The sequence below is a fragment of the Melanotaenia boesemani genome, chromosome 8, assembly GCF_017639745.1.
Source record: "Melanotaenia boesemani isolate fMelBoe1 chromosome 8, fMelBoe1.pri, whole genome shotgun sequence".
Lineage (NCBI taxonomy): Eukaryota > Metazoa > Chordata > Actinopteri > Atheriniformes > Melanotaeniidae > Melanotaenia > Melanotaenia boesemani.
In genome coordinates this window covers 35652121-35679109 of record NC_055689.1, presented here as the reverse complement: position 1 = coordinate 35679109, position 26989 = coordinate 35652121, and the positions used below count along the sequence as shown (strand labels likewise).

At 42.8% G+C, this 26989-nt stretch overlaps 1 gene segment (V, D, J or C); it reads left to right on the top strand.

Moving 5' to 3' along the window:
- Positions 1–17617: 17617 nt before the first annotated feature.
- Positions 17618–18076, top strand: LOC121645186 (the record flags this gene model as incomplete). The annotated part of the segment is given in 2 exon segments: positions 17618–17681; positions 17760–18076. Coding segments are annotated over 2 exon segments (372 nt in total), but the record flags the coding sequence as incomplete, so codon positions are not given.
- Positions 18077–26989: the final 8913 nt, after the last annotated feature.

Here is a 26989-nt window from a genome sequence, read left to right as displayed (position 1 = left end):
CTACTTTTTCCAGGACTAAAAGCTGCAGACACAATCTCTCCTGATCAAGATGAAGTCAGTGGAAGAGAAGGACGACCTCTCAAACTCACATGCACATATCAGACAAGTTATAGCCTCGTTTGGCTTCATTGGTACAAACAACATTCTGACCTTCAGGCTCCTCAGTTTATACTCTGGAAAGCAGCCAAATCATGGAGCGGTGAATACATTCCTGATCAGCAATATTCCTCAGAAACGTCGTCTACAACAACCAGCCTGACCATCAGCGAGCTAACCCTGGCAGACACAGCTCTCTACTACTGTGCTCTAGAAACACAGTGACACAAAGTGTAGAAGAGGCTGTACAAAAACCTGAACACAGATATCTGACTACTCTTCAAAGAGGAGGGAAGTGGTATTCAGACCACAGCTTCATATCAGATGGATTCTGCTCATCCCTGTTTTATCAGAGTCCCTGTTGTTCATGCTGCAAACACTAATTATTCTATTAGAAAAACATATAGAACAAGAATAGAGCTTAGTAAAGAACATAGAACATGTCTCCTAAAGATACATGCCAGAACAGAAAATAAAAATGAAAACAAACCAGGCCACCCCAACTCATACTGCATGTATATGCTCACAGTCACGCTAGTTTAGAAGTACAAACGTCTGGACTAAATAACTACCAAAGCTCATTATTCTGAACCAACATTGACATAAAACTACAAAACCCTTAGTCCATGTCACTCTCTCCTCTCCTCATCAGAAGGTTCAATAAAACATAAAACCAGGATTTAATGGATGTTAAAGATGGTTTTATGTTGAGATGAACAACATAATTGTATCATGTGTCAGCAAATCATTTAGATGCCAGTTTACTGTAGTACAGGGATCACCAGCTCTGGTCCTGGAGGGCCGACATCCTGCAGGTACTGGATGTTTCCCTGCAGCAACAACCTGATTCAGATGATCGGGTCATTAACAGACTTGTGTTGAACTTGACAACAAGCTGTAATTCATTGGACGTAGGTATAACGCAGACCTCAAAGACACCCAGCAACTTGAGCAACTTCGGCAGGATACAGCAAAGGGCCTTAAGCAAATCGACAACACTGCACTACCCGGGAAACTGAAGCTCTGGTGTTGCCAGTTTGGGCTGCTGCTAAGAGTCTTGTGGCCATTGACCATGTATGAAGGCAAGGCAAGGCAAGGCAGTTTATTTGTATAGCACATTTCATGTACAGGACAATTCAAAGTGCTTTACATAAAACAAAGACATTACAGATATTTAGAATAGTAAAAGGCATCAACACATAATCAACACATAATCACAATAAAATAATAAATTACATTAAAATGATTAAAAGCAAGATAAGTTAAAAAAAGTTACCGTCTCGGTTAGCCATGCCAATCAACTTGAAAGGCTGATAAACTCTTATGCAAGGACGTCACTCGGTCTTCTTAAATGCCTCAGCAGCATTGGGCTATATAGTGACGGAGCCCTGTCTTTACCAAGCAGCAACCTCCACCTGTAAAATGTGAAGCCTATGCAAAAGTGCAAAAATTGCAGTTCCCCCCTCATCCACTAGGGGCTGGCTCCAAAACAGAGCAAACCCCCATAGACTCCCATGTTAAAAAGACCAACTTCACTGCAGAAATAAACAAGTTTAAAGCCTGGTACAAAAATCCATTTTAGGATTAATAGGTCAAGTTTACCTTCATTACAACTGTGAGGGGGGTGAATTTTTTCTAACTAATCCGTTTGGATGGTATTTAATCTTGAATTTCAGCATAATTAGGGGCATGTCCTTTTGATTGACAGGTATCCAATATCCGCAGAAAGAAGGGAGAGTGTAGCACAACCACGGTTTTAAGCCGGCTAACAGCATGCCTTGGCTTTAGCCCGCCTACCTCCATTAGCTGGTTTGCTACCATCGCTTGGGGTTAGCTTGGTTGGCTCTTAGCTACACGCAGCTCGGAGTTATATGATTGTCAATCATCCACCCCCACCTTTACAGTTCCCTTTACATACAGTCTATTGTCATTACCACTCTTCAATCTGCAACAAGATGGCGGCTGTGGCTTGAACGGCTGACTCAGGGCTCATGACTACTCTATAATTTTAAGCTGTTAAACCACCTCCAAAGCAAAAAATTGCACTCCTGGTGATTGAACTACGTCCCAGCTTGCGTTCACTGTGACCTCTGTTGTGAACAAGACTTTTGCTGAAGTTATACACGATTATTTGCGGTGAGTCATGGCGGACATCTCCCTACAATCCATCTGGGAAGCAATAGGGCAGATCAAAGTGGACGTAACTTCAGAAGTCAATGCCCATTTGGACATTAAGTTTGGGTCTGTTCAGACTGGCCTAATGGATATTCAACATTCACTATCCTCTATTACGGGCCAACTGACTGAACTACAACGACGAGTGAGCGACAATGAAGATAATGTAGACAACCTGCAGAAGAGGGTGACAGCCCTAGAGAAAGATAATGCTTACCTGAAGGATAAGATGGAAGATCTTGAGAACAGAAGCAGACGATCCAACCTAAGGTTTATTAATGTTCCAGAAAAACGTGAAGGGGGAGACATGGTCACCTTCGTGGAACAGCTGATCCCGGCCCTCCTCGGAGAAGAAAACTTCCCCACTGCACCGCTGGTGGAGAGGGCACACCGCACTACAGCTGCCAGCAGCACTTCAACTGGCCCTCCAAGACCAAGGCCTATCCTGGTAAAGTTTCTAAACTTTCAGGATAAGGTGAAGATTCTGAGGCTGGCCAGGGAAAAGGGTAGCTTGCTCTACGAGGGATCTATGGTCCAAGTATACCCGGATTTTAGTCCCGGGCTGGTCCAAAAACGTCGGGAATTTGACGCTGTCAAGAGAAAGCTGCGTTCGGCTGATATCAAATACTCGCTGCTATATCCCAGTACGCTGAGGGTTATGGTAAATGGAAAGCCAAAATTCTTCCGCAGTTTCAAAGAAGCCGAAATTTTCTTTCAAGATTCTCAGACGTCCATGGATAAGTGAAGTAAGTGAGCGTTTTTCTCAGCGTATGCTCACTTAATGATCTGTGACGCAATTACTCTTTGTCCGTGACTGGGTACAGTTAATACTTTTGGAAAAGAAGTGTAAAAATTTAATTTATGTAGCCCAGAAGCTACATAAATTTATAGAAGACTGTACTTGCTTCAGAGGAAAAAATAAATAAAAAAAAAAAAAAAACAGCAATTAAATTTTCTTTAATACATTTTACTTAGTAGTCAACGCCTGTAGGCAATTTTTCTTTATATCCCTTCATATATTATTTTTTGTCCACCTGCAGTGTGTGTGCTATGTGTTTGTCTTGTCTTGTGTTTTTTGTGTTTATTTGTCTGTCTGTCTGTGCATGGGCCTTTCTCTCTGACCACATACCCCTCACCCCCTCCGTTCCATATACTGAGTTAGTTTAATATGTACAGTGATAATAGTGATAACTCTATATCTGATGATGATTCTATAGTAACTGTTAACAATGATGAGTTAGAATTTGAATCCTTTCAGTTCATTGATTACAAATCTCAAATTAGAACAAATGATATTGATCCAGATAATAACATCTTTAACAATATGAGCAATAACTGTACATATTACACTGACACCATATTCAACGAAACTGTTAACGTGGAGGGGAAACTATCATTAATCCATTTTAACAGTAGGAGCTTATACTCTAATTTTGAATGTATCAAAGATTATTTGGGTCTGTTTAAAACACCTTTTAGCATAATAGCCTTCTCCGAGACATGGTTAAATAACGATAAAGGGACCGATTTCAACATGGATGGTTATGAAATGATTTGTAAAAATAGAGAATACAAGAAAGGAGGGGGTGTCGCTTTGTTTATTAATAGAAATATGAATTGGCAAATTATAGAAAGTATGTCATTAACTGTGGAAGAAGTATTTGAATGCATAACTGTGGAAATCGCTGTGCAAAAAAAGAATAACATAATTGTAAGCTGTGTTTACAGAGAGCCAGGATCAGACATTAATTTATTTAATGACTGGATGGAAAGATTATTCAATACAAAGACCAAGAAGGACATTTTTATATGTGGGGACTATAATATAGATCTTCTTAAAGCAAAAAAACATAATTCGACTAAAGAATTTATTGATACAATGTTTAGTATGAATACGTACCCTCTAATTACAAGACCTACTCGAATAACAGCTCACAGTGCTACCCTGATCGACAACATATTCACCAACAGTTTTGACAACAGCGTAATTAGTGGTATATTATTAAATGATGCCAGTGACCATTTCCCGGTTTTCATGGTGTATGATGTAAACGACAGAACAAATAATAACAATGGTGGTTTAAAATACAGTAGGATAAAAACAGAAGAATCATTAGCAGCTCTCAAGAACGATTTATTTGCTCAAAATTGGGAATTTATATACCAAGAATCGGATGTAAACACAGCTTACAATTCCTTCCTTGAAATATTTATCACATTGTATAACAAGAATTGTCCACTTAAAAAGTGTAGGAAAAAAGACCACACAAAAACTCCATGGATAACAAAAGGATTATTAAATGCATGCAAAAAGAAAAATTACCTATATAAACAATTCATTAAATACCGATCAAAGGATGCTGAATTAAAATATAAAAAATATAAAAATAAACTGACTAGTATTATGTGTGATTGTAAAAAAGATTACTATACTAAACTACTCAACTGCAAAAGAAACAATGTTAAAGAAATGTGGAAGGTCCTAAACAATGTTATTGGAGGAAGAATGAAAAACTTAAGTTATCCTGATCATTTTATGGTAAATAATAACATTATTAGAGACAAACAGCAAATTGTGGATGGTTTCAATAGCTTCTTCGTTAACGTCGGGCCTGAATTGGCTGAGAAAATACCAACTAATAATGAGCCAATAGAAAACCCACTAGAGATCAACTTGAATTCAATGTTCCTCACTCCTGTTGAGGAGAAAGAAGTTCTTGATACTATAAATAAGTGCAATAATAAAACATCAAAGGATTTTAATGATCTCGACATGAAAACAATAAAGAAAGTCGCAGAAGCTATAATCAAGCCATTCACTTACATTTGCAATTTGTCTTTCAAAAGTGGACAATTCCCTGCAAAAATGAAAATAGCCAAAGTTATCCCGATCTTCAAATCAGGACATAAACACCTATATACAAATTACCGCCCTGTCTCCCTTTTGCCTCAGTTTTCCAAAATTTTAGAAAAATTATTTGAGATCAGAGTTCATAATTTTATTGAAAAATATAATTTTTCAAATAGATCAAAAAGATTTTGGTCTTTGCGATGCTTGGCGCTCTCACCATCCTAAACTAAGAGAATACACCTTCTTCTCTTCAGTTCACCACTCCTTCTCTAGAATAGATTATATTTTAAATAGTAACTCACTAATGGGCGACATTTCAGAGACTCAGATACATCCAATCAGCATCAGCGATCACGCACCAGTTTCATTCAGTCTGAGAATCAAAAATAATAAACCGATTGGTAAAAGCTGGAGATTTAACACCTCTTTATTGAAAGATCCTGAGTTTATTGATTATTTTAAAAAAGAATGGTCAATTTATATAGAAAAAAATGACATGCCTGAAACTTCAGCGTGTCTCCTTTGGGAAGCAGGAAAAGCAGTAATGCGAGGGAAAATAATTTCCTTCTCCTCACATAAGAAGAAGAAGGAAACAGCAAGAGTTTTAGAATTAGAACTCAGGATTAAATCATTGGAGGAGGCTTACCGCATTTCCCCCGAAGAGCACACAATGAATAATATAAGGAAAACTAAATTGCAGCTTAAAGAAATTATAGATAAAAAAACACAGTTTTTAGTGCAAAGACTTCGCTTGGAGAACTTTGAACATAGTAACAAATCTGGAAAGTTTTTAGCAAATCAACTAAAAACAAACAAGGAGAAAACAACAATCTCCTCTGTTAAAGATCAAGACGGAAACATCAGCCATGACCCAGACAAGATAAATGACACGTTTAGAAGCTTCTATAAAACATTATATGAATCACAGATTAATCCAACAGATGAACATATTGAACAATTTTTAAACAACATTAATCTACCAAAACTAAAAAATGAAAATAAAATAACTTTAGATGCACCTATTACTGTAGATGAACTCCACGAAGCTCTCCAACATATGCCCAACAATAAAGCCCCGGGTCCAGATGGTTACTCAGCAGAATTTTACAAGGAATTCTGGACAACGCTAGCTCCTACATTTTATAATATGTTGTTAGAAATACAGGAAAAACAAAAAACACCGCAAAATATGAACTTAGCTAATATAACACTATTGCTAAAACCAGGCAAAGACCCCACACTTCCATCCAGTTACCGTCCCATATCTTTAATAAATGTAGACCTGAAAATAATTAGTAAAGCTCTTGCCAGAAGGATAGAAAAAATAACCCCTCTTATAATACATCCGGACCAGACAGGTTTTATAAAAGGTCGACATTCATCTACTAACACGCGTAGACTAATTAACCTCATAGATTACTCTACTTTACATAATCTAGAATCCACAATCATTTCTCTAGATGCAGAAAAAGCCTTCGACAGGGTAAACTGGAAGTTTCTATTTGCAACACTAGACAAATTTGGGTTTGGACCTGCTTTCATAGAGTGGATTAAAATATTATATAATAACCCAAATGCATGTGTGAAAACCAACGATCAAACTTCTCCAAGCTTCCGCTTACAGAGAGGCACCAGACAGGGCTGTCCACTCTCCCCCTCACTTTTTGCCATTTTCAAAGAGCCGTTAGCAGCTGCTATTAGACAAAATATAGAAATTAAAGGAATCCAGGGCAACAACATAGAACATAAAATAAGTCTTTATGCAGATGATGTATTACTTTTCCTTCAGAACTCACAAACATCACTCTCTGAGACAATCACAGTTATTAATAAGTTCTCATCAATATCTGATTATTCTATTAACTGGTCTAAGACTACAGCCATGTCCATCAACTGTGACCTACAAAACATCCCTAATATCAAAATACAGACAGGAAACATTAGATATTTAGGTATAAATATTTCCCCCAGATTATCAGATTTAACAAAATTAAACTATGTTCAGCTACTAAAAACAATAGAAGATGATCTCTTACGGTGGAGGCGCTTACCCATCTCACTAATGGGGAGAGTTGCCACCATTAAGATGATGATTCTACCTAAAGTTAATTATTTATTTTCAATGATACCCACTAAACCCTCCACCAGTTGGTTTAAATCTCTGGACTCTTTCATATCCAAGTTTCTTTGGAAAAACAAGCCGTCACGTATCAGTCTTAAAACCTTACAGCAGACTAAAGATAGAGGAGGACTGGATCTACCAAACTTTAATCACTACTTTATAGCTAACAGGCTGCAGTACATCTCAATGTGGCTCAAACCCAGTTATCTGGATGAGCCGTGGCTAGATGGGGAGCAGGCTTTGTGCGAGGACTTAGTCATCTCTGACCTGCCGTTCATCAGCTCAACCATTAAACCATATAAGTGCTTTAAAAGCCTTAACATCCGTTTTTCCTTAATGGCTTGGTGGGAATTCTGTAAGATAACCAGATCTTCCCTCTTTCCATGTAGACTTACACCCATCTGGAACAACCCTGACATCCTGCAGAACAAAAAGATGATAAACTTCACTCAATGGAAGACTAAAGGAATACAACAGTTAGGACAGATAATAGAAAATGGAAACTTTGTATCTTTCAACACAATTGTCTCACAGTATGGAATCAACAGCAATAAATTCTTAGAGTACCACCAACTAAAATCAATTATATGTAAGAAGTATACCCCTGTACAGTTAGACTTGCAGCTTCCTGTCAGAATAGCAGAATTCTTGAATCTTAATACTCCAAAATTATTATCAAAAATATATAGATTACTTGCAAAGCTAGAAGACAGGATATCTCTCCCAACTTCAAAATGGGAAGATGATTTATCTAATAACTTTGATCAGAAAAGATGGTCACAAATATGTTTAAACACGTTTAAAATGACTCAGAATTCAAATATACAACTAATACAATTCAAAATTCTCCATAGAACTCATTATACAGGACACAGGATGTTCAGGATGGGCCTTTCACCATCAGATATCTGCCCACACTGCTCTGAGAACACTTCTGATAGCTACATCCATGCGCTGTGGTCCTGCACACCTGTCCAAAGGTTCTGGATTAAGGTGTGTGAAGATCTCTCAAAATGGTTTAAAACCAGTTTTTCTGCAAACCCCACACTTTGCCTACTGGACGACCTGGGTGACACTAACATAGGAATACACTCCATAAACTTGGTCCTCGCAGTCTTATGCATCGCAAAGAAAACTATCCTTGTGAACTGGAAAGATAAGAATAATTTGTCCAGCAGTTTAGAAATCTCCTGTTAGATAACATCAGCATTGAGACAATGTCTGCCTCCTCCAGGAACCAATCAGATGACTTTCATTCCCTCTGGTCCCCTGTGACTGGCTACATCACCTAATGTAGGTGGAGGATTGCGGCTTCGCTGGGATGGGGGTGGATATGGGTGGGGGGTCCCTGGTGGCTTCGGGTCTCCGGTTGTCTCCTGGGTGGGGATCTCGGCTGCTCCGCTGCTGGGTCGGCTGGGGGTTCCGGTCTGGGCGGGCGGCATTGGGTGGGCCCCGGGGTGGGACTGCCTCGTGGCGGTGGGGGGTGGTTGCCGGGGTGCCTGGGTCGGTGTCCGTCGGCCCCTGGCCGGGTGGCCGGTCGGGCCCGGGGTGGGCCGGGTGGGGGCCCCGGGCTCTGGGGTGTCGGGTCTCCCCCCTCTCCTGGGGGTGGGGGGTCTGCCGCTGCCGGGGGGGGCTGGGCCCGTCCGGATGTGCCGTGCCGGGGGTTGGTCCGTGCCCTGGTGCTTGGTCGCAGCCCCGGAACCTGGGTGGGGGTGTGTTTGTATATAGGTGGGTGTGTGTGTGTGTGTGTGTGTCTGTAGGTATGCGGGTGTGTGGGTGGGTGTAGAGGGATGTGTGTGCTGTATGTGTGTGTGGGTGTGTATGAAGGTCTAGGTGTGTGCGTGTATGTGTGTGTGAGTGGTGTGCGGGTGTGTGTGTGGAGGTCTATGTGGGATGTGTGTGTGGGTGTGTGTGAAGGTGTGTATATATGAGTGTGTGCACGTGGAGGTCGAGGTGTGTGTGGAGGAGTGAAGGAGTGGGTGGAGGCGTGAGTATGTATGGAGGTGCTTGTGTGTATATGCAGGTATGTATGTGAGTGCGTGCGTAGTGGTGTATGTGTATGGAGGGGTATGAGAGTGTGTGTGTATGTGGGCACCGGTGTGTGTGTTTATAGGTATGTGCGTGAAGTGTGTGTGTGGAGGTATGTGCACGTATTGAGGTGTTGGTGTATAGAGGTGTGTGAGAGGGTGTGTGAGTGGCTGGGGGAAAAAAAAAAAAAAAAAAAGAAAAGAAGTGTGTGCGTTTGCAGGGGGTTAGGACGTGTCCTCTGGGGGGCGCCCTGGCCGGGTGTTGGGGGCGTGGACCTGGGGTTCCCTTCCTTTGCCTCGCCCCCCTCCCACTCAGAAAGAGGAAAGTGGCCCCTTGGGCTGGTGGCTGGCCCCTGGGGGGGTTCGTGGCGTGCCTGGGTTGGGGTGCCTGCTCCGGGCCTGTGACGCCCTTCGGGGCCGGCGGGGGACGGGGGCGCCCTAAGCCACTGGCGGGTCGTCTTCCAGGGGGGAGGCTTACTCCCCTCTGGACCTACATCTCCTGACCCCTCCCCTCCCCCACTCTTCACTACATACACAGGTAGGGCTGTGGGAGGTGTGCTTGTTGCGCTGGGCGGGGCAGGGGGGTCATCATAGTGGCCCTGTTGCTTCGCCGAGCGGCAGCATGCCTCCCAGCTTTTAATTCCACTTAGTCACTGAGCACAAATAACATTTGCAACATACAAACACGTTTTGGGGGGTGGAACATGCGAGGTCAGGTGGGTGGGACTGCTCAGGTGACCCCACCCCCTCCTTAATGCAGTTACTGCCCCCCAATTTTAACCCTCTTTTTTTAATTGCAAACAGCACATAATATGTTCCATCACTAGTGGGGGAGGGAGGGGGGATGGGGTCTTCAAGCGCCCCTGTCTCCATGGATGGCCCGGGGGCGGGGCGGGCCGGGTGGCCTGTCGCGTTGGCCCGGGGCGTAGGCGGGCTGTCCCGGGGGGTTTTGGCTGCTGGCCCTGGGGGGAAGGTGCTGTTTTGGGGGTGGGGAGTGGGGGGTGGGGGCGGGGTGGGGGGTTGGGGGCCTGGCTCGTGTCTCCTCGCCTCCTGGCTGGGGCTGTCCCTCCGTGGCGTGGGGTGGCGGGAGGATGGTGGTGGGGGGATGGTGTTTGTGTGTGTGTGTGTTGGGGGGGGGTTGGTGTGTGGGTGGGAGAGTGGTGTGGGTGTGGGGGGATGGGTGGTGGAGGGATGGTGTGTGGGAGGGTGGGGTGTGTGGAGGTGGATGCGTGGTGTGTGGGGGGGGGGTGGTGTGGGTGTGGGAGGATGAATGGTGGAGGGATGATGTATGTGTGGGAGGATGGGGTATGTGTGGGAGAATGTATGGTGCAGGGATGGGGGAGTGTGTGGGAGGATGGATGGTGGAAGGATGGTGTGTGTGCGGGAGGATGGATGGTGTATGGGAGGGAGGATGGTGTGTGTGTGGGGGAGTGGTGTATGTTTGGGAGAGTGGGTGATGGAGGGGTGGTGTGTGTGTGTGGGAGGATGGGGTACGTGAAGGTGGATGTTTGGTGTAGGAGAATGATGTATGCGTGGGAGGATGGGTAGTGGAAGGAAGGTGTGTGTGTGTGTGTGTATGGGAGGTGTGAAGGTGGATGAATGGTGTGTGAGAGGGAGGATGGTGTATGTGTGGGAGGATGAGTGGTGGAGGGATGATGTGTGTGTGGGAGGATGGGATAGGTGTGGGAGAGTGTATGGTGGAAGGATGGTGAGTGTGTGGGAGGAAGGATGGTGTGTGTGTGGAAGGATGGATGGTGGAAGGATGGTGTGTGTGTGTGGGAGGACAGAGTATGTGAGGGTTGAATGGTGTATGCGTGGGAGGATAAATGGAGGAGTGGAAGGAGAGTGTGTGTGTTTGTGTGTGTGTGTGTTGGTCTGGGGGGGGGCAGGACTGGTTCTCGGGGTGTGCGGCTGGGCGCTGGGGTGTGGGGCTGGCCTCTGGTGGTGGCCGTCTGGGCGGGCCGGGTCCCCCCGGGTGGCGTGCTGGCCCTCGGCCTGTGGGGAGGGGGGGGGGGGGGTGTCCCTGCGCTCCTGGGCCCGGGCCCTCTGCCCCGTCTGTCCCGGGCGGCCGGTGCCCGGGGGGGTCGGGGACTGCTGGCCTCGGCCCGCCGGGGCCGGTGCCCTGTGTCCGCGGGGCGGCTCCTGCTGGGGTCTCCTGCTGCTGCCTTCCTGGGCGGGCGAGTGGTCGTCTCTGTGGACCGGTCGGGATCTGTTGCCTGCGGGGGGGCTGGTGGCCTGGGTCTCGGGACCGCTGGCCTGACTCTGGCCTCTGTTCAAGTGAGGTGGCATCTGCATGATCACTCTGCATGGTCACTCCTTCCTGAACGTCTCCACACAGTCTTTGCGTCGCCGTGTGGCCGAGTTCTCCAACACATCCACACAGGTTTCTCTGCGCGTGTTCTTGAATACAGCAGTTTCACTTATATCTATTATCATATTTTGTTTCTTTTTTTTAATTATTTCTGTTCTTATTATTATTATTACTCTTACTCTTATTATTATTATTGTTACTATTATCAACTAGTTGTGTAATGACCTACTGGCTAGGATGATCTTAGCTATATATGTTGTAAGTAGTATGGATTACATGGTCTTCTGTATGATGTTTCAAGTCCCCACCCGCACTCCCCACACCCTTTCTGTCCCTCTCTCTCCCATCCCTCTTCTCTCTACTTTCTTTTCTCTCTCTCTCTCTCTGTCCCCTCCGGTCGAGTCCAGCATTAAGAGTCTGATTTAATAAAGTTTTTCATCAAGAGGGACTTTATACATGTAGTATAAATCCCTGCTTGATAGAGTAAAATTGCCCAGCACCAGACAGCAGCCAGACAATCATTCTGTTTGCAACGATGCTGGACAAGACAGGTTAAAAAAAAAAAAAAAAAAAAAAAAAAAAAAGAAAAATATAATTTGTTATCTGACAGACAATATGGATTCAGACGCAATCGATCAACTAGCCTTGCTTTAATTGATTTAATAAATGAAATAACAACCTGTATAGATAAAAAGAAATATGTTATGGGTATTTTTATCGATTTACAAAAGGCCTTTGACACCATTGATCATCGCATATTAATGATCAAGTTGGAAAAGTATGGCTTTAGAGGAATCATCAAGAACTGGATACAGAGCTATTTGGGGGAAAGACAGCAGTTTGTACAGATGGACCAATATAAATCTGAGCAGAAGATCATTGTATGTGGAGTACCTCAAGGGTCAATATTAGGTCCAATACTGTTTTTACTGTACATTAATGACATTTGTAATGTATCAGAAGAAATGAAATTTGTTTTGTTTGCGGATGACACAAATATTATTTGTTCAGGGGAAAACATGGAGCAACTTTTGGAAGAAATAACTCGGGGAATTTGTAAGTTAAAAAACTGGTTTAATGAAAATAAATTATCACTGAACTTAAAAAAGACTAAATATATTTTATTTGGAAATCGGAAAAGTAATGTACCTGTGCAACTAACTATTGAAAATATCGTAATCGAAAAAGTCCAACAAAATATATTCTTGGGAGTTGTACTGGATGAAAAGATTTCTTGGAAACCCCATATTAGTTATTTACAGTCAAAAGTTGCTAAATGTGTAGGTGTAATGAAAAGAGCCAGTTTTGTTTTAAATCAAAATGCTCTGGGAATACTGTATCATTCATTCGTCATGTCATATTTAAATTATTGTATAGAGGTATGGGGGAACTGCTATAACACACATCTAATACCATTAGTTACTCTACAGAAAAGAGCTATCAGGATCATCCATAATGTCCAATTTAAGGAATATACTAATCCACTTTTTGTTAAATCATTCGAGTTAAAATTAAGAGATCTGGTTGATTACAAAACTGCTCAAATTATGTTTAAGGCATCAAAAAACTCTCTTCCTGCCAATATCCAAAACTTCTTTAAAAACAGAGATGAACACCACAACCTAAGAGGAAATCAGACATTTTATCAACCAAGCGTAAGAACCACTCTAAAATCTATGTGTGTCTCGGTACAGGGAGTCATTCTGTGGAATAATTTAGCAGAGGAGATTAAAAACTGTACAAATCTTGCTCAATTTAAAAAAATGTTTAAAAAAGAAGTGATAAGGAGGTATCAGGAGGAGAGAGATTGATGCTTTAAGCAGTGTATAATGTATTGATGTATGTCACAGATGGAGGGTAGGGTAGTGGTCGGTGAGTATGTGGGCCTGTGTCTGTGTGTATTTGTCTTGTCCTAATGTTACTGTGTTGTGTATGGATGAATGTTGGTGGGTTGGGGTGTGGAAATTTAAAAGCATTGCTTCTTCCACTCCCTTTTCAAACCATGCAAACTGGTATATGTAGTTCGCCTGTTGTTTTCTGTTGTATATTATGTCTGCAACTTGTTTGAAATAAACTTATTACTACTACTACTACTCTCTAGTCTGGCTGAAGAAGTCAAACGTGCCAAGGTGAGGCTGGAAATGACCCTCAAAGACTCTCGGGACCCTGTGGTGAGACAGCCACAACTGTGCTACAGGCCAAAACTGCTCTTCTCCATCTCCGTATTGGGCCATGTCTAACAAGGCAGAGGAGGCTTTGGCCTTGGAGCTGTGACACCTCTTTGGTAAAAGGCATCTGCACCCGAACGACAAACCACGGTAGTAGAGGAGATGCACTGACAGGTGGAAGCAGCCAGGCATTCCGAAGCCATAGCCCAAGCCAAACAAGGCCGAGGTGTTATTCATGATGTGCTGCCCTCTCCCAAAAATCTGCATTTATGGCTTGGTAAGGACCCACCTTACCTTCTGTGCACAACCCCAGTAACACTCAAGCACATCCTGGTTGGCTGTAAGACCAGCCTCAGTCAGGGCAGATACACATGGAGACACAACCAGGTCCTCAGGTTTCTGGCTGGTAAACTTGAGAGCAAGAGGGTATCCATCAATGCCCAATCCCTCAACAACCAGGATGTGCGCCGACAACCACCATTGTTTGTTCAGGGAGGGGGACAAGCCAAAAGGTAGCCCGTCAAACCCTGATCTTACCCCAATGATTGTAGCCAGGGGCTGGGAGATGCAAGTCGACTTAGATCAGAGGCTCATCTTCCCTCGGGAAATTGCAACAATCACCCTGCGAATCCCAAAATGGTTTAGGCCCAGAATACATCTGTTATATGTTCAGAGAATATAAACCTAGCAGAGCTCTTAGATCCAAAGACTCTGGTAAACTAGTCCAGACCAGAGTCCAGACTAAACATGGAGAAGCAGCATTTAGCTGTTATGCTGCAAACAAGTGGAACAAACTGCCAGTGGAGAGTGGAAATCTGCACGGTAACTTTTTTAACTTATCTAGCTTTTAATCATTTTAATGTAATTTATGATTTTATTGTGATTATGTGTTGATTATGTGTTGATGCCTTTTACTGTTCTAAATATCTGTAATGTCTTTGTTTTATGTAAAGCACTTTGAATTGTCCTGTAAATGAAATGTGCTATACAAATAAACTGCCTTGCCTTGCCTAAATCCAGTAAACATGCAGAGGCCCGGCCATTTAGGATCTTAAATACTAAATTAAAGTTTGTAAAAAGCCTCAGATTTTTAAAACTCAACAGGTATGTTTCTGGAGAATCTTGCAAGGGTTGACTGGCTTTTTATCACATACTTTTATAGACTGTTTGTTTGGTGATTTTAGAGGTCTGATGGCTGATTCACTGACCTGTTCCCAGCAGGTGATGCAGTATGAGATGTGTGAAAAAATCAGGGCTTGCATAAATATTTAGGCTACGTCCGTAGGGAGAAACGATCTAATAATAATTTACCAGGTTGCATTTGATTGTTTTTGCCATTTTCTTGATGTGTGATTGGAGGTTAAGACTCGTATAGCTGAGTATCATCTGCATAGCAATAAAATGTGTCATTATGTCGACTCATTTTACCAACTAGAAGCAAGTAGAAAGTGAAAAGTATCAATCAGGTTAAGACCAGTGGCATCGCCAGATAGTTTTTCCAAGGTTTCATTCCGGGATGTTTTGAGTCCAGCCCCGGGTAACCTGTAACTTAGACACATCACTCAGGAGCAGCTGCAGGCCGATATCATACCTCCGTTTTCTTATTAAGATTAAAGAAAAAGCTCTTTAAACAGTTACACAACTTCCTGACACTAAATAACTGTTCTGGTGTCTACCAGTCAGGTTTTCAGCCACACCGCAGCACTGAGATGCTCTAGTTAAGGTCTTTAATGGAGGAGTCACCTGAGAGGTCCCCATTCTGGGGGTCCAGACGGGCGATCTGGACACCGCCAAACAGACTCAAACCACGGGGGTCTGCACAAACTGTGAAGGGAGCTAGAAGGAGGCGAGGCTGCAGACGACCTCGCTGCACACCGTCGCTACCGGCTTCCAGGTCTGCTCCAGTGCTCCACGCCGGCTCCGAGGTCTGCTCCAGTGCCTCAGCGCCCCACGCCGGCTCCGAGGTCTGCTCCCATGTTTCAGCGCCCCATGCTGGCTCTGAGGTCTACTCCAGTATATCAGCACCCCACACTGGCTCTGAGGTCCTCCCCAGCGCCGCAGCATCCCACGCCTGCTCCGAGGTCCTGCCCTGCGCCGCAGCATCCAGCACCAGCTCCGAGGTCTTCGCCTGTGCCGCAGTGTCCAGCGCCAGCTCCGAGGTCCTCCCCAGCTCTGCAGCATCCGACGCCAGCTCCGAGGTCCTCTCCAGCGTCTCAGCACCCTACGCCTGCTCCGAGGTCCTGCCCAAAGCCACAGTGTCCCACGCCAGCTCTGAGGTCCTCCCCTGCGCCGCAGCACCCCACGCCAGGTATGCCTGTTCCCTCTGGTTTAAGTATTCTGGTTTGTCCTGTTTTGGATTCTGTAAATAAACCTTCTTGTACCTGCACCGATTCTGCCTCCTGCCTGACTGCCTGCAAATAGGTCCTCACCTCATCCAACGCCTGCCATTTGTGACAATATAATGACATCCACTTCACATTTCAGTCCTGGTACTACTGGATCTCAGTGTCTCATTTGACACAGCTGACAAGAACATCTCACTAGACCAACTGAAAAACTGTGTAGGATTTTCTGGCACTGCAGTTAGTTAGTTTGAGTCCTATTTACAAGACAGGAACTACTTTGTGTCTATAGGTAACTATAAATCTGAGTAAACCAAAATGACTTGTGGAGTTCCCCAAGGCTCCACACTGCTGTTCAACATCTACCTGCTGCCACTTACTCATATTATGAAAAACAACTAAACATATTATGCTGATGACACACACATCTACATAAAACATCTCACCAGGAGACTACAGTCCGATCCAGACTCTGATCAACTTTGATCGAAATAAAGATTAGATATGCCAGAACTTCCTTCAGTTAGATAAAGACGCAAATAAATGAATAATTTTATCATCATTTTAACTAAATATTCATCTTAGCTCCACATTGAATGGACACATAATCAAACATTTTCAGAGCTTTCATCACAACTCTGATCATCAGAGTCTGAATCTGAGCCACTCTGGATGTTCTCAGTTAGCTTGGTGTTTCCATTTCTTCATCAACTCCAGCCTGAGAGAGAACAAACTCTGTACGTCAGATGTCAGTGGTTTCCACCTCCTCTTTGCTCACTGACATCCTCCCCCACCTCCTTTCTTTCCTTCTAACCGCCTCCTCGTTTCCACCATCTTGTTTTTCCTTCTACAGACACTTTCTTGCTTTAAATTTCTCTCCTCATCCAGCTGCACTTTGTTCAGGCAGCAGCTCATAAACGCCACCACGCAGCCGATGGATGGATGATACGTCATAGAATAGCGTTGATGGGAAATGTAGTGAGAGCTCTGCCAGGACAAGGAACTGGAATCATTTGCTTCTTTCATCACCTGCTGAACTGGACAGGAAGTTTTCATTTCATCCGGTAACTGGTGGACTGTGGTTGTTCATGACACATTTCATGACCACCCACACCCTCATTAGAGGGGATCAGGTCTCAGGATCATCAAGTCCACATTAGTGGAATAACTAGTTCCTACCTTCCTACACTTGAGTAAACCTGAGAATCTTTTATTCCTCCCTAAAATCATAGAAAACCAAGTTAAACATGGATAAAAGTTTTTACGTTTCCAACAGTGAAACTGGGGTCCAGATTGTAAAGTCCTGATCTAAAACAGAAAGACCTTCTAAGCTCCTGAGATCAGAGTGATGAAGATGAAGCAGCCAGACTGTTAACCAGGAGGAAGAGTAACTGAGAGAAGAGAAACTACAGATGAAAGAGGAGACGGAGAGATTCAGGGAGGAGCTGAGCTGTTACTGAACTATAGAAGAGACACAAACTTCCACATTCAACACAGTTCAACACACAAACCACAAACATCACCTTTATTCAACATGCTGTCTTTGCAGACATTTGGATTCACTCTGCTGTTTCTAGTCATTCTAACAGGTTTGTTTGCTTCTTTAAAACATCCATTTCTGGATTTTCTGCTTCTTCTTCAGTTATTTGACTTCTCTCTTCCTTTAGGTGTCAGCTGTGAAGAACTCACTGCAGTCAATAATGAAGAGTCCAGTTTAGAAGGAAGCTCTGTTACTCTGTCCTACACTTACTCTAAAACTATAGTTGCTAATGATGATTTCTTCTGGTATCGACAATATCCAGGAAAACCACCAGAATTCCTCCTGCATATCTCTGGACTCAACAAGTCAAGAACAGCAGAGTCTCTGAAATCAGCCGCAAGGTTCTCCACTAAACTGAGAGGAAAACAAGATGTAGATCTGGAGATCTCCTCTGCTGCAGTGTCTGACTCTGCTGTGTACTACTGTGCTCTGCAGCCCACAGTGACAGGAAACAGCAAAACTCTGTACAAAAACCTTTGGAGCAAAGACAACGCAATACTCCACAATGTCCACTAGAGGGCCTCACACACTGTTAAAGCTCTGATTGTTGAGTCATTGGACTGATGACAAAGACAAGAGAGAAATGAAGCAGTAAAGATCAGAGACAGCTTTATTATTACAGAGCTGAAAATGTAAAGAAGACTGAAAAGAATCAGGATGTTTTGCAGACCTGCAGTTCTGTCAGAGATTTTCAGTCCTTATTAAAAGCAGTTTTTCTCTCTGCTGTCGCCTCCTGCAGCTCAGGACAGTGGATTGATACAAAGAGAAGAAACTAATCAGAAGTTTCTTTTTTCTTACATCTCATCAGAGAAACTTATGGTTTGATTCTTTGGCAAAGTTTTTCTGATAAGAGTTAAGAAAAGAGGGTTCTGAACCTTCGTGTGGTCTTGTTTTGTCTGTGTTGACCAGCCTGTTCAGTCTAAATTATGAAGCTGGTTGCACGTGAGTACAAAACTCTATCCAGAGTTCCACATAATAAATACATCATTATTTCAGCTCCATCAGGGTTCATATTCAGGAAAATAGAATAAAAAATACCTCTCTAGCTCCATTAACGTGGTGGCAGATAAATAAAAACCTTTAAGATCTCATTTAAAAGAACTCAGATATGGAGGAGACTTCAGGTTTTCTGCTAGTTTTACTCAATCAAACAAAGATCCCACTGCATGAGAAACCACAGAGACCACCATAGATGTGGAACTAGTCATTTCTGAGGAAGGTGAAAATGTTCATGTTTCTTCTCTTGAAGGGACATTTTGTAACATTTTCTATTTTTTACTGGACAAAATCGATGTCTGCATGTATATATGTGTTAACGTTGGTGTATTATGAGCTTTGCTAATGATCTGACACAAGAATTTTAGATTTGTTCATAAATATGACGGGTTAGCCGGTAGGGAACCATGACAGTCTGCCATCTTCAAACTACAGCTGCTGACAAGGGACAAATAGCAACAACTACACGTTTCCCCTGCGAGCCAGTGCACAGTAAGACGCAGGCGGAAAGATAAACGAGAGCAGCTTACTACACTGGCAAGTTCAAAAATCTTTGAAATTGTTATTCACGAGTGCAGGACCATGCATATGCAGCACGGGAGCCGTTTTCACCATCACCAAGAACACAAAACAAGGGACTTAAAGGCGAAAGCTACAACTTACACTCCTCCCACCAGCAGGTGTTGTACTCACACTCTTTGCTCTCGCTCCAATCTTAGATTCTACTAGCTGCCAGGTAAGCTAAAAATCCGTATGGATGAGCTAAAGCTAACGGTATTTACTAAGCAGCAGCTTGAAATGAAAACAACTGCAAGAAGAACAAACTCACCACAAACGAACATGGACAAACCCACTGCAACACGCCTGTGCTAGTTTACAGTACCGGCTGACCGTTAATGAGCATTAAACATGTTACTGTAAGGGTGACCACAAATTAGCATTAGCATTAGAGAAACGTATTACTCACCTGTCGAGAAGGAAAGTGACAACCTCCACGTGACTTTTAAGCCCCTTTCCTTCCTTCAGTCGGCACCAACGTTCAAATGCTTGACCGATGTTCACCCTCGTCCAGCTTCGTTTTTGGTCCGCTTTAATTTGAGAAATGTAACGCGTAGATGCCATTTCTAGACCGTGCTATCGATCTGGCAACTCTGGAGCTCCGCCTCAGGTGACATCAAACTGCTAATGCTATTGGCTTAGAATCCTTTAGTGTAGATGTTGGCAATGCAACCAAATGTAAATATTTATATATTTTGGACCCATCTAAATTTATAAAAAAATTATTTATATCCTACAATATATTTTTTGATTAGAATGAATGCTTTTATTTTGCACCTCTCTAAACGTTTTTTTGATGTATTATTTTGGAAAAATGTTCTTTAGATGAAAACGTAGCTATCACCTTTAAAAGGCAGCGTGATCAGACGAAGGACAGACATGGGGCTAGCCTTGCTCAGGTGGAAGGAGCTCAAGAAGGAGAAAGATTTTTAAATGAACGCTGAAGTCAACGGTGCTGCTAAAATTAGCCTACAGCTAACTTTTTTCATTCACTTTGTAGACAGTGTTGCTCGTTACCATGGTTACTGTGGGCAGCATAACAGTAGTTTCTGCTAAAATATCTGTAATGTCTTTGTTTTATGTAAAGCACTTTGAATTGTCCTGTACATGAAATGTGCTATATAAATAAACTGCCTTGCCTTTGCCTTGCCTAAAAGACACCAGCCTCATTAGTACAGAACACTTTGTTAATGTTGTTTCAGTCGCTTTCATAGACACGGTAAACACCGGCTTCCAATCACACTAAAGCCGCATTGAACAGCCCTGCTATATAAACTGTGCTCCTCCTGGTGGGGAAGTTCGCTGCAGCCAGGAAGGGTAACTGAGAGAAGAGAAACTACAGATGAAAGAGGAGACGGAGAGATTCAGGGAGGAGCTGAGCTGTTACTGAACTATAGAAGAGACACAAACTTCCACATTCAACACAGTTCAACACACAAACCACAAACATCCCCTTTATTCAACATGCTGTCTTTGCAGACATTTGGATTCACTCTGCTGTTTCTAGTCATTCTAACAGGTTTGTTTGGTTCTTTAAAACATCCATTTCTGGATTTTCTGCTTCTTCTTCAGTTATTTGACTTCTCTCTTCCTTTAGGTGTCAGCTGTGAAGAACTCACTGCAGTCAAGAATGAAGAGTCCAGTTTAGAAGGAAGCTCTGTTACTCTGTCCTACACTTACTCTAAAACACCAGCTGGAAATAATTATTTCTTCTGGTATCGACAATATCCAGGAAAACCACCAGAATTCCTGATCTCTCACACAGGAACAGGATCAAAAATGTCTAGTTCAGTTCCTGGACTGTCTTTTAAAGTGAGTGCAGATAAGAAACAACTGGATCTGGAGATCTCCTCTGCTGCAGTGTTTGACTCTGCTGTGTACTACTGTGCTGTGAGGCCCACAGTGACAGGAAACAGCAAAACTCTGTACAAAAACCTTTGGAGCAAAGACAACGCAATACTCCACAACGTCCACTAGAGGGCCTCACACACTGTTAAAGCTCTGATTGTTGAGTCATTGGACTGATGACAAAGACAAGAGAGAAATGAAGCAGTAAAGATCAGAGACAGAGACAGAGCTGCTGTGGAAGCAGGAAACAATCTGATTGGTTGAGCTGAACTGAAAACATCATGGCCCCGCCCACTGAACTTCAGCTCATCCAATGACATTATTTCTTCCTCATTCTACTGCAGTGGAAGAACATTGTTCATCTGCTGTGTGTCTGGCTTTAAGAACTCCAAAGACATGTTGCTTTACCTCTTTTTGCTTCTATCTCACATTCTAGGTGAGTTTAAGAACAGGGATTAAAGTTTGCTTGAAGCTGCTGCATTAACCACATATACAGACTGCATTTCACTACTTTTCTGCTTTCTTTGCTCTGATAGGATGAAAATCATCTTTGGATCATCTTGTAAATTGAACTGACAGAGTTCTACAGTTGATTTAGTTGTGAATGTCCACAGAGTAACACTGTACAGGAGACATTTTCCACTGTCTTCTCCTCTCAGCCTCATGGACAATGTTAGTCTGATGGCTTCATTTTCTCTACTTTTTCCAGGACTAAAAGCTGCAGACACAATCTCTCCTGATCAAGATGAAGTCAGTGGAAGAGAAGGACAGTCTGTCAAACTCACATGTACATATCAGACAGCATCAGATTATCCTGTGCTCCACTGGTTCAAACAACATTCTGACCTTCAGGCTCCTCAGTTTATACTCTGGAAAGGAGCAAAATCAAGGAGTGATGAAGACTATATTCCTGTATCTAGTCGGAAGTGATATTCCTCAGAAACATGGTCTACAACAACCAGCCTGACCATCAGCGAGCTAACCCTGGCAGACACAGCTCTCTACTACTGTGCTCTAGAAACACAGTGATACAAAGTGTAGAAGAGGCTGTACAAAAACCTGAACACAGATATCTGACTACTCTTCAAAGAGGAGGGAAGTGGTATTCAGACCACAGCTTCATATCAGATGGATTCTGCTCATTCCTGTTTTATCAGAGTCTCTGTGGTTCCAGCTGCAAACACTAATTATTCTAATAGAAAAACTCACCAACAATGTGCTTCATAGAGCTTTGGAAAGAATAGAAAATGTTTTAAAATGTGTTATAGAGAAGATAAAATGAAGAAAACCAAGCAGAGGTTGCAGAGCGCTGAAAAGCAGAGTTTATATTTCCACTTAAACAAATAAAATCTCAAACCTATAAGGTTTTATAGACAATGATGCAGAGTGAATCAGCAGTGTTAGGAGAGTAGAGTAAGACAGACGTCACCATTTACCCAAAATATACAATATTCTTCCACATTTCTGGAGCATAAAATACACAAACATGTCCCCAAAGTTGCAGGTAAAACTGTTCCAGATGATCTAAGAAGTCAGAACATGTCAGAAAATCTGAGATGTGTTTGGAGCCAAAACTGTTAAGAACTTGGTTTCATGACAACCTCCAACCAGACCAGGTGTAGAAGCTCTTCAGAGGTGTGGGGCATGTGGTTTTGGTGGTCCATTTAGGGGTAGACCATCAAATGATAACAAATATTTACTGTTAACTGACCCTTACTTGAGTAAACATCAGATGTCCAAGGGTCAGTAAATGCAGCATGTCATGTGTTGTTCTGCATCACCTCTACCGTGTCCTAGATTATAAGATGTTTCCAGTGCTGGACCACTCCTACCACCAAACAGTACAGAACACGTGTGACCTTGAATTATTCTCTAAACATCTTCAAACATCATGATAGTCCTGCTTTCCTGCTGGACTCCACTTTCCTGTCCTTGTAACGCTGCCTGATTCAGAAAAGGCTCAAAGAAACTAGAAGGTGATGAGAGTCCCGACCAAAACCAGATAAAAGAAGGAGAAGACCTGTCGGATTAGGGCCTGAAGACCGTTACAGCAAGAGATGGATCTCCGGGTGGCGGCCCGGAAGCTGTGGTGGTAGAGTTGGATCTCTGGCGAGTCCAGCAGGACGAAGAGTGACGCTCTCGGTGACGTGAGCCACAGGAGGTGGGGGAGCATCCTGACCCAGGACCCCATCGGAGACATGAACTGCGGGAGCGGAGGAGTGTCCTGACTCGGGACACCCTCAGAAATTTGACCACAGGAGGCAGAGGAGAGGACCAGGACTGGGAAGCAGGCAGAGTGGATCAGGGCTGGACCTGGGCACTGGCGTGGGATGCTGAAGTGCTGGACAGGACCTGGGCGCCAGAGTCAGACTCTGAAACACTGCAAGCAACACCAGAGACGTAGGCCATGGGGCTGGAGACGATGGTGTCCATGCAGATATACGAGAACCAGAGTTCCCAAATGGCGTTGTCTATATCGCCAGTCAGACAATTCCACCGGAGTGCTGCCCGGTCCTGGATCCAGCTCCAGCAGCATTCTCACCAGTTCGCTAAAGCTAATGCTCTCATAAAGCTGGTAGCCTGATGGGTCCATGTCAGGACAGTCCATTCTGTCATGGGTTGAGGCAGAGGTGAGGACACAAACGCAGGCTGAAGAGTCAGAAGACAGACCGATGCAGGAATGAAGGTTTTAATCCAGAATTGCAAAGTGACTTACAGGAAAGAAACAGGAGACATGATGGGAAATTCAACATTAACAGGACATGAAGAGTTCAACATAAAGACAACACCACATGAGACGACATGGACTGGTAGAAGAAAACTGAAACCAAAAGGTAGAAATACACCGAGGGACTAAGAGGAAACAAGTGAAGTCAACTTGCTGATTAAACCAGGTGAGCCGACCAACAGGAAGCAAAACAGAATACAAACACAAGGAGAATGAACTTCCAAAATAAAACAGGAAACCAGAAAACACAACATGACACAACTACCAAAACCCACAGACCATGACAAACCCTTCATCACATCCAGTTTAGACACATAACCAACCCCCCCACCACAATCCTCCATCTGAGGAAGGAGGTAGCAGCTGGATTTGGTGACGCCGTTTATCTTCTTGAAGTTTCTACAGAAACGGTCAGACCCACCAGATTTACCGTCCTAAAGGCAGGGTGAACTCCAGGAGCTACAGCTGGTTCAGCAACGCCATGCAACATGTAATCAACCTGCATTTAAACACGGATGTTTATCAGGATTTATCCTGTAGGGGGGCTGTTTTATAGGGTGGAGGCCCCCACATCCATGTCATGCTGTATAACTTGAGTCTGAGAGGGCACGTTAGAAAACATTGAACAGTGTGAACAATGAACCACATCATCCCACTGAATTCCACTTAAACACATGAAACAAGAGTCAAGTTGAGGCGATACTTCAGAGTTCAGTGCAGCCTCTGACAGTCTGTCAGCATCAGTTTCAGCAGCAGATAGTTTCAGTGTGGCCCCGTCTTACCTTCACTAAGGAAGGGTAGTCCCAGAAATCGAAGGAAAACTAAAAGCCATGTTCTTGACTCCGATCCTTAAAGCCTGTCTGAATAACAGAAGCGCACCTGCTTGGACCTTTTTTGCAAGATCGCAAAATAATGGTAAAATGGAAAAAAGAGTCAGCTTAAACATTCCTTATTCAGAAGACTGCCCCATTATTTATAAAACAGTCCTAAAAATCTACAGCATGGCTTAGTACCGATCCCAGTAGATGTTATCACAAGACAAAAAGTAGAAGAAAAACTATATTGTTCACACAGACTAACACCAGTAGGAAAACTAACAGAAGAATTGTGTAAAATGACATGAAATAATGTAAGCTGCAAACAAATGAACAATATGCATAAAGATCTTGCCTGGTATGTGGTCCATCAATGTCTGCCAACCAGAGCCTTCTTAAAAAGCTGGGATCTGACACGTAGTGTCCAGTGTCCTAGACCCCTTTGTGGAGAAGACGAGTCGGTTTGTCCCATTATCTGGTCATGTCTCTTTACGAAGAGAGTGCGGGCCTTCATGACAACCTGGTTACAAGAAATGTATAACATCCAGTTGTCTTATGAGAAAATATTGTATGGCGAACGGAACGAAAAATGTACAAGTCACATTTATCGTTGGTGGGTTGTTGTGAACTGTGTGAAAGATGGTTTGTGGAAGGCAAGAAATGTTTTGGATTTTAAGACATTTAGGATCCCTGAAGAAGCTGTGGTAAAATCTGTAATTAATATGGTAAAATAATATATGACCAGAGACAAGAAGTAAAGAAAGGTATTTAAAATGGAAGTTACCGATGGACATTGAATTATTGCTGATTAACTTCTCTTTTGCACCTTATTTTACAAATGTATGGCCTTTTTTAATATATATATTTCTTATCTTATTTAAATTATTACTATTTGCTTTGTTTTTCAAAGTTAGCACATGCCCCGTTATTTTTATTTTATTTTTAGTTTTAAGGAAATTTCATGGAGTGTATTGGGTAGTCCTTCTAGCCAGAAGATTAAGTAAAGTCAGACAAGAAATCCTTTCTGTCTTTGTATTTGAAATGATGTGACTGATGGAATCTTTGTTTAACATGTAAAAATATTTTTGTACCTGGAACAATAAAAAAAAACCTGAAAAAGTGAAAAAGTGGACTCTGACATCCCCATCATCACTTAACCTTTTTACACCCTCATGAACAAACACACAGCCACTTTAACCAGTTTAACCAGTTTAACCGGTTTAACCAGTTTAACCAGTTTAACCACTTTAACCAGTTTAACCAGTTTAACCACTTTAACCAGTTTAACCAGTTTAACCAGTTTAACCACTTTAACCAGTTTAACCAGTTTAACCACTTTAACCAGACCAGAAGCTTACGCAGTCTGTTTTTATTAATGTGTAACCATGAACATATAAACACTGACTGTAAGTTTCTTTTTCTATTTATTATCATGTTTATTTACTTAGTGATAGTACTTGTTTGTTTGTTTGTTTATTGGTTTACATTCTTGTATTTCATGCATCAGGTTTGAGAAAACCGTAATTTAATTTCTCTATTTGTCCTGTAAATGCTGCAGAATTAAAAATTAAAGCTGACTTTGACTTTTTCCTCCCTGTTGAAGTGAACTTTTTCCTCCACTAGAGGCCACATGATGAAGTAGGCGGGGCTCTACTTCTGTCAGACTGAATGTTGAACATCAGCTAGTTTCTCCTGCTGATTGAAACCTTGTTGTACAGATGGAACATTGGCTGTGGATTATTCTGGCTGCTCTTTTCTTTGGTAAGATAGAAACTCAACATGTTTCCTCTTCAAACACTTGAACACATTACTGAGCTGTACATGAAGAGCTTTTAATGTTCATTCTACAGAAAATCACAGCACATCATTTCTGCTGCCATTTGTTACCTTGTAAAAACACCTTCTATGCTTCAAAGTGACAATGATGAGTGGAAATGACATCTATTCTACATGGAATAGAACTCTTTAAAGCTGCTCATTCTTCTCCTTTAATCAATCATCTTTATTGATTCATCTCTTCCTCTGCATGTTCTGTTCTTCCTCAGAGTGTAAAGGAGAAGACACAGTGACCCAGCCAAGAGAAGATGTTACTGCTGCTGAAGGAGACCATGTTACACTCAGCTGTACTTTTACTACCACAAGTTATGGAACGCATACATTACTCTGGTACAAACAAGAAGTAAATAGTTTCCCAAAGTATATGCTGAAACGTTACTCAACATCAAGAGAAAATGATCCAGAGTTCAGCAAAGACAGATTTGATGCTGAGATCAGAGACAAATCATCAGTTCCTCTGAAGATCCAGAAGCTTCATGTGTCTGACTCTGCTGTGTACTACTGTGCTCTGCAGCCCACAGTGACAGGAAACAGCAAAACTCTGTACAAAAACCTTTGGAGCAAAGACAACGCAGT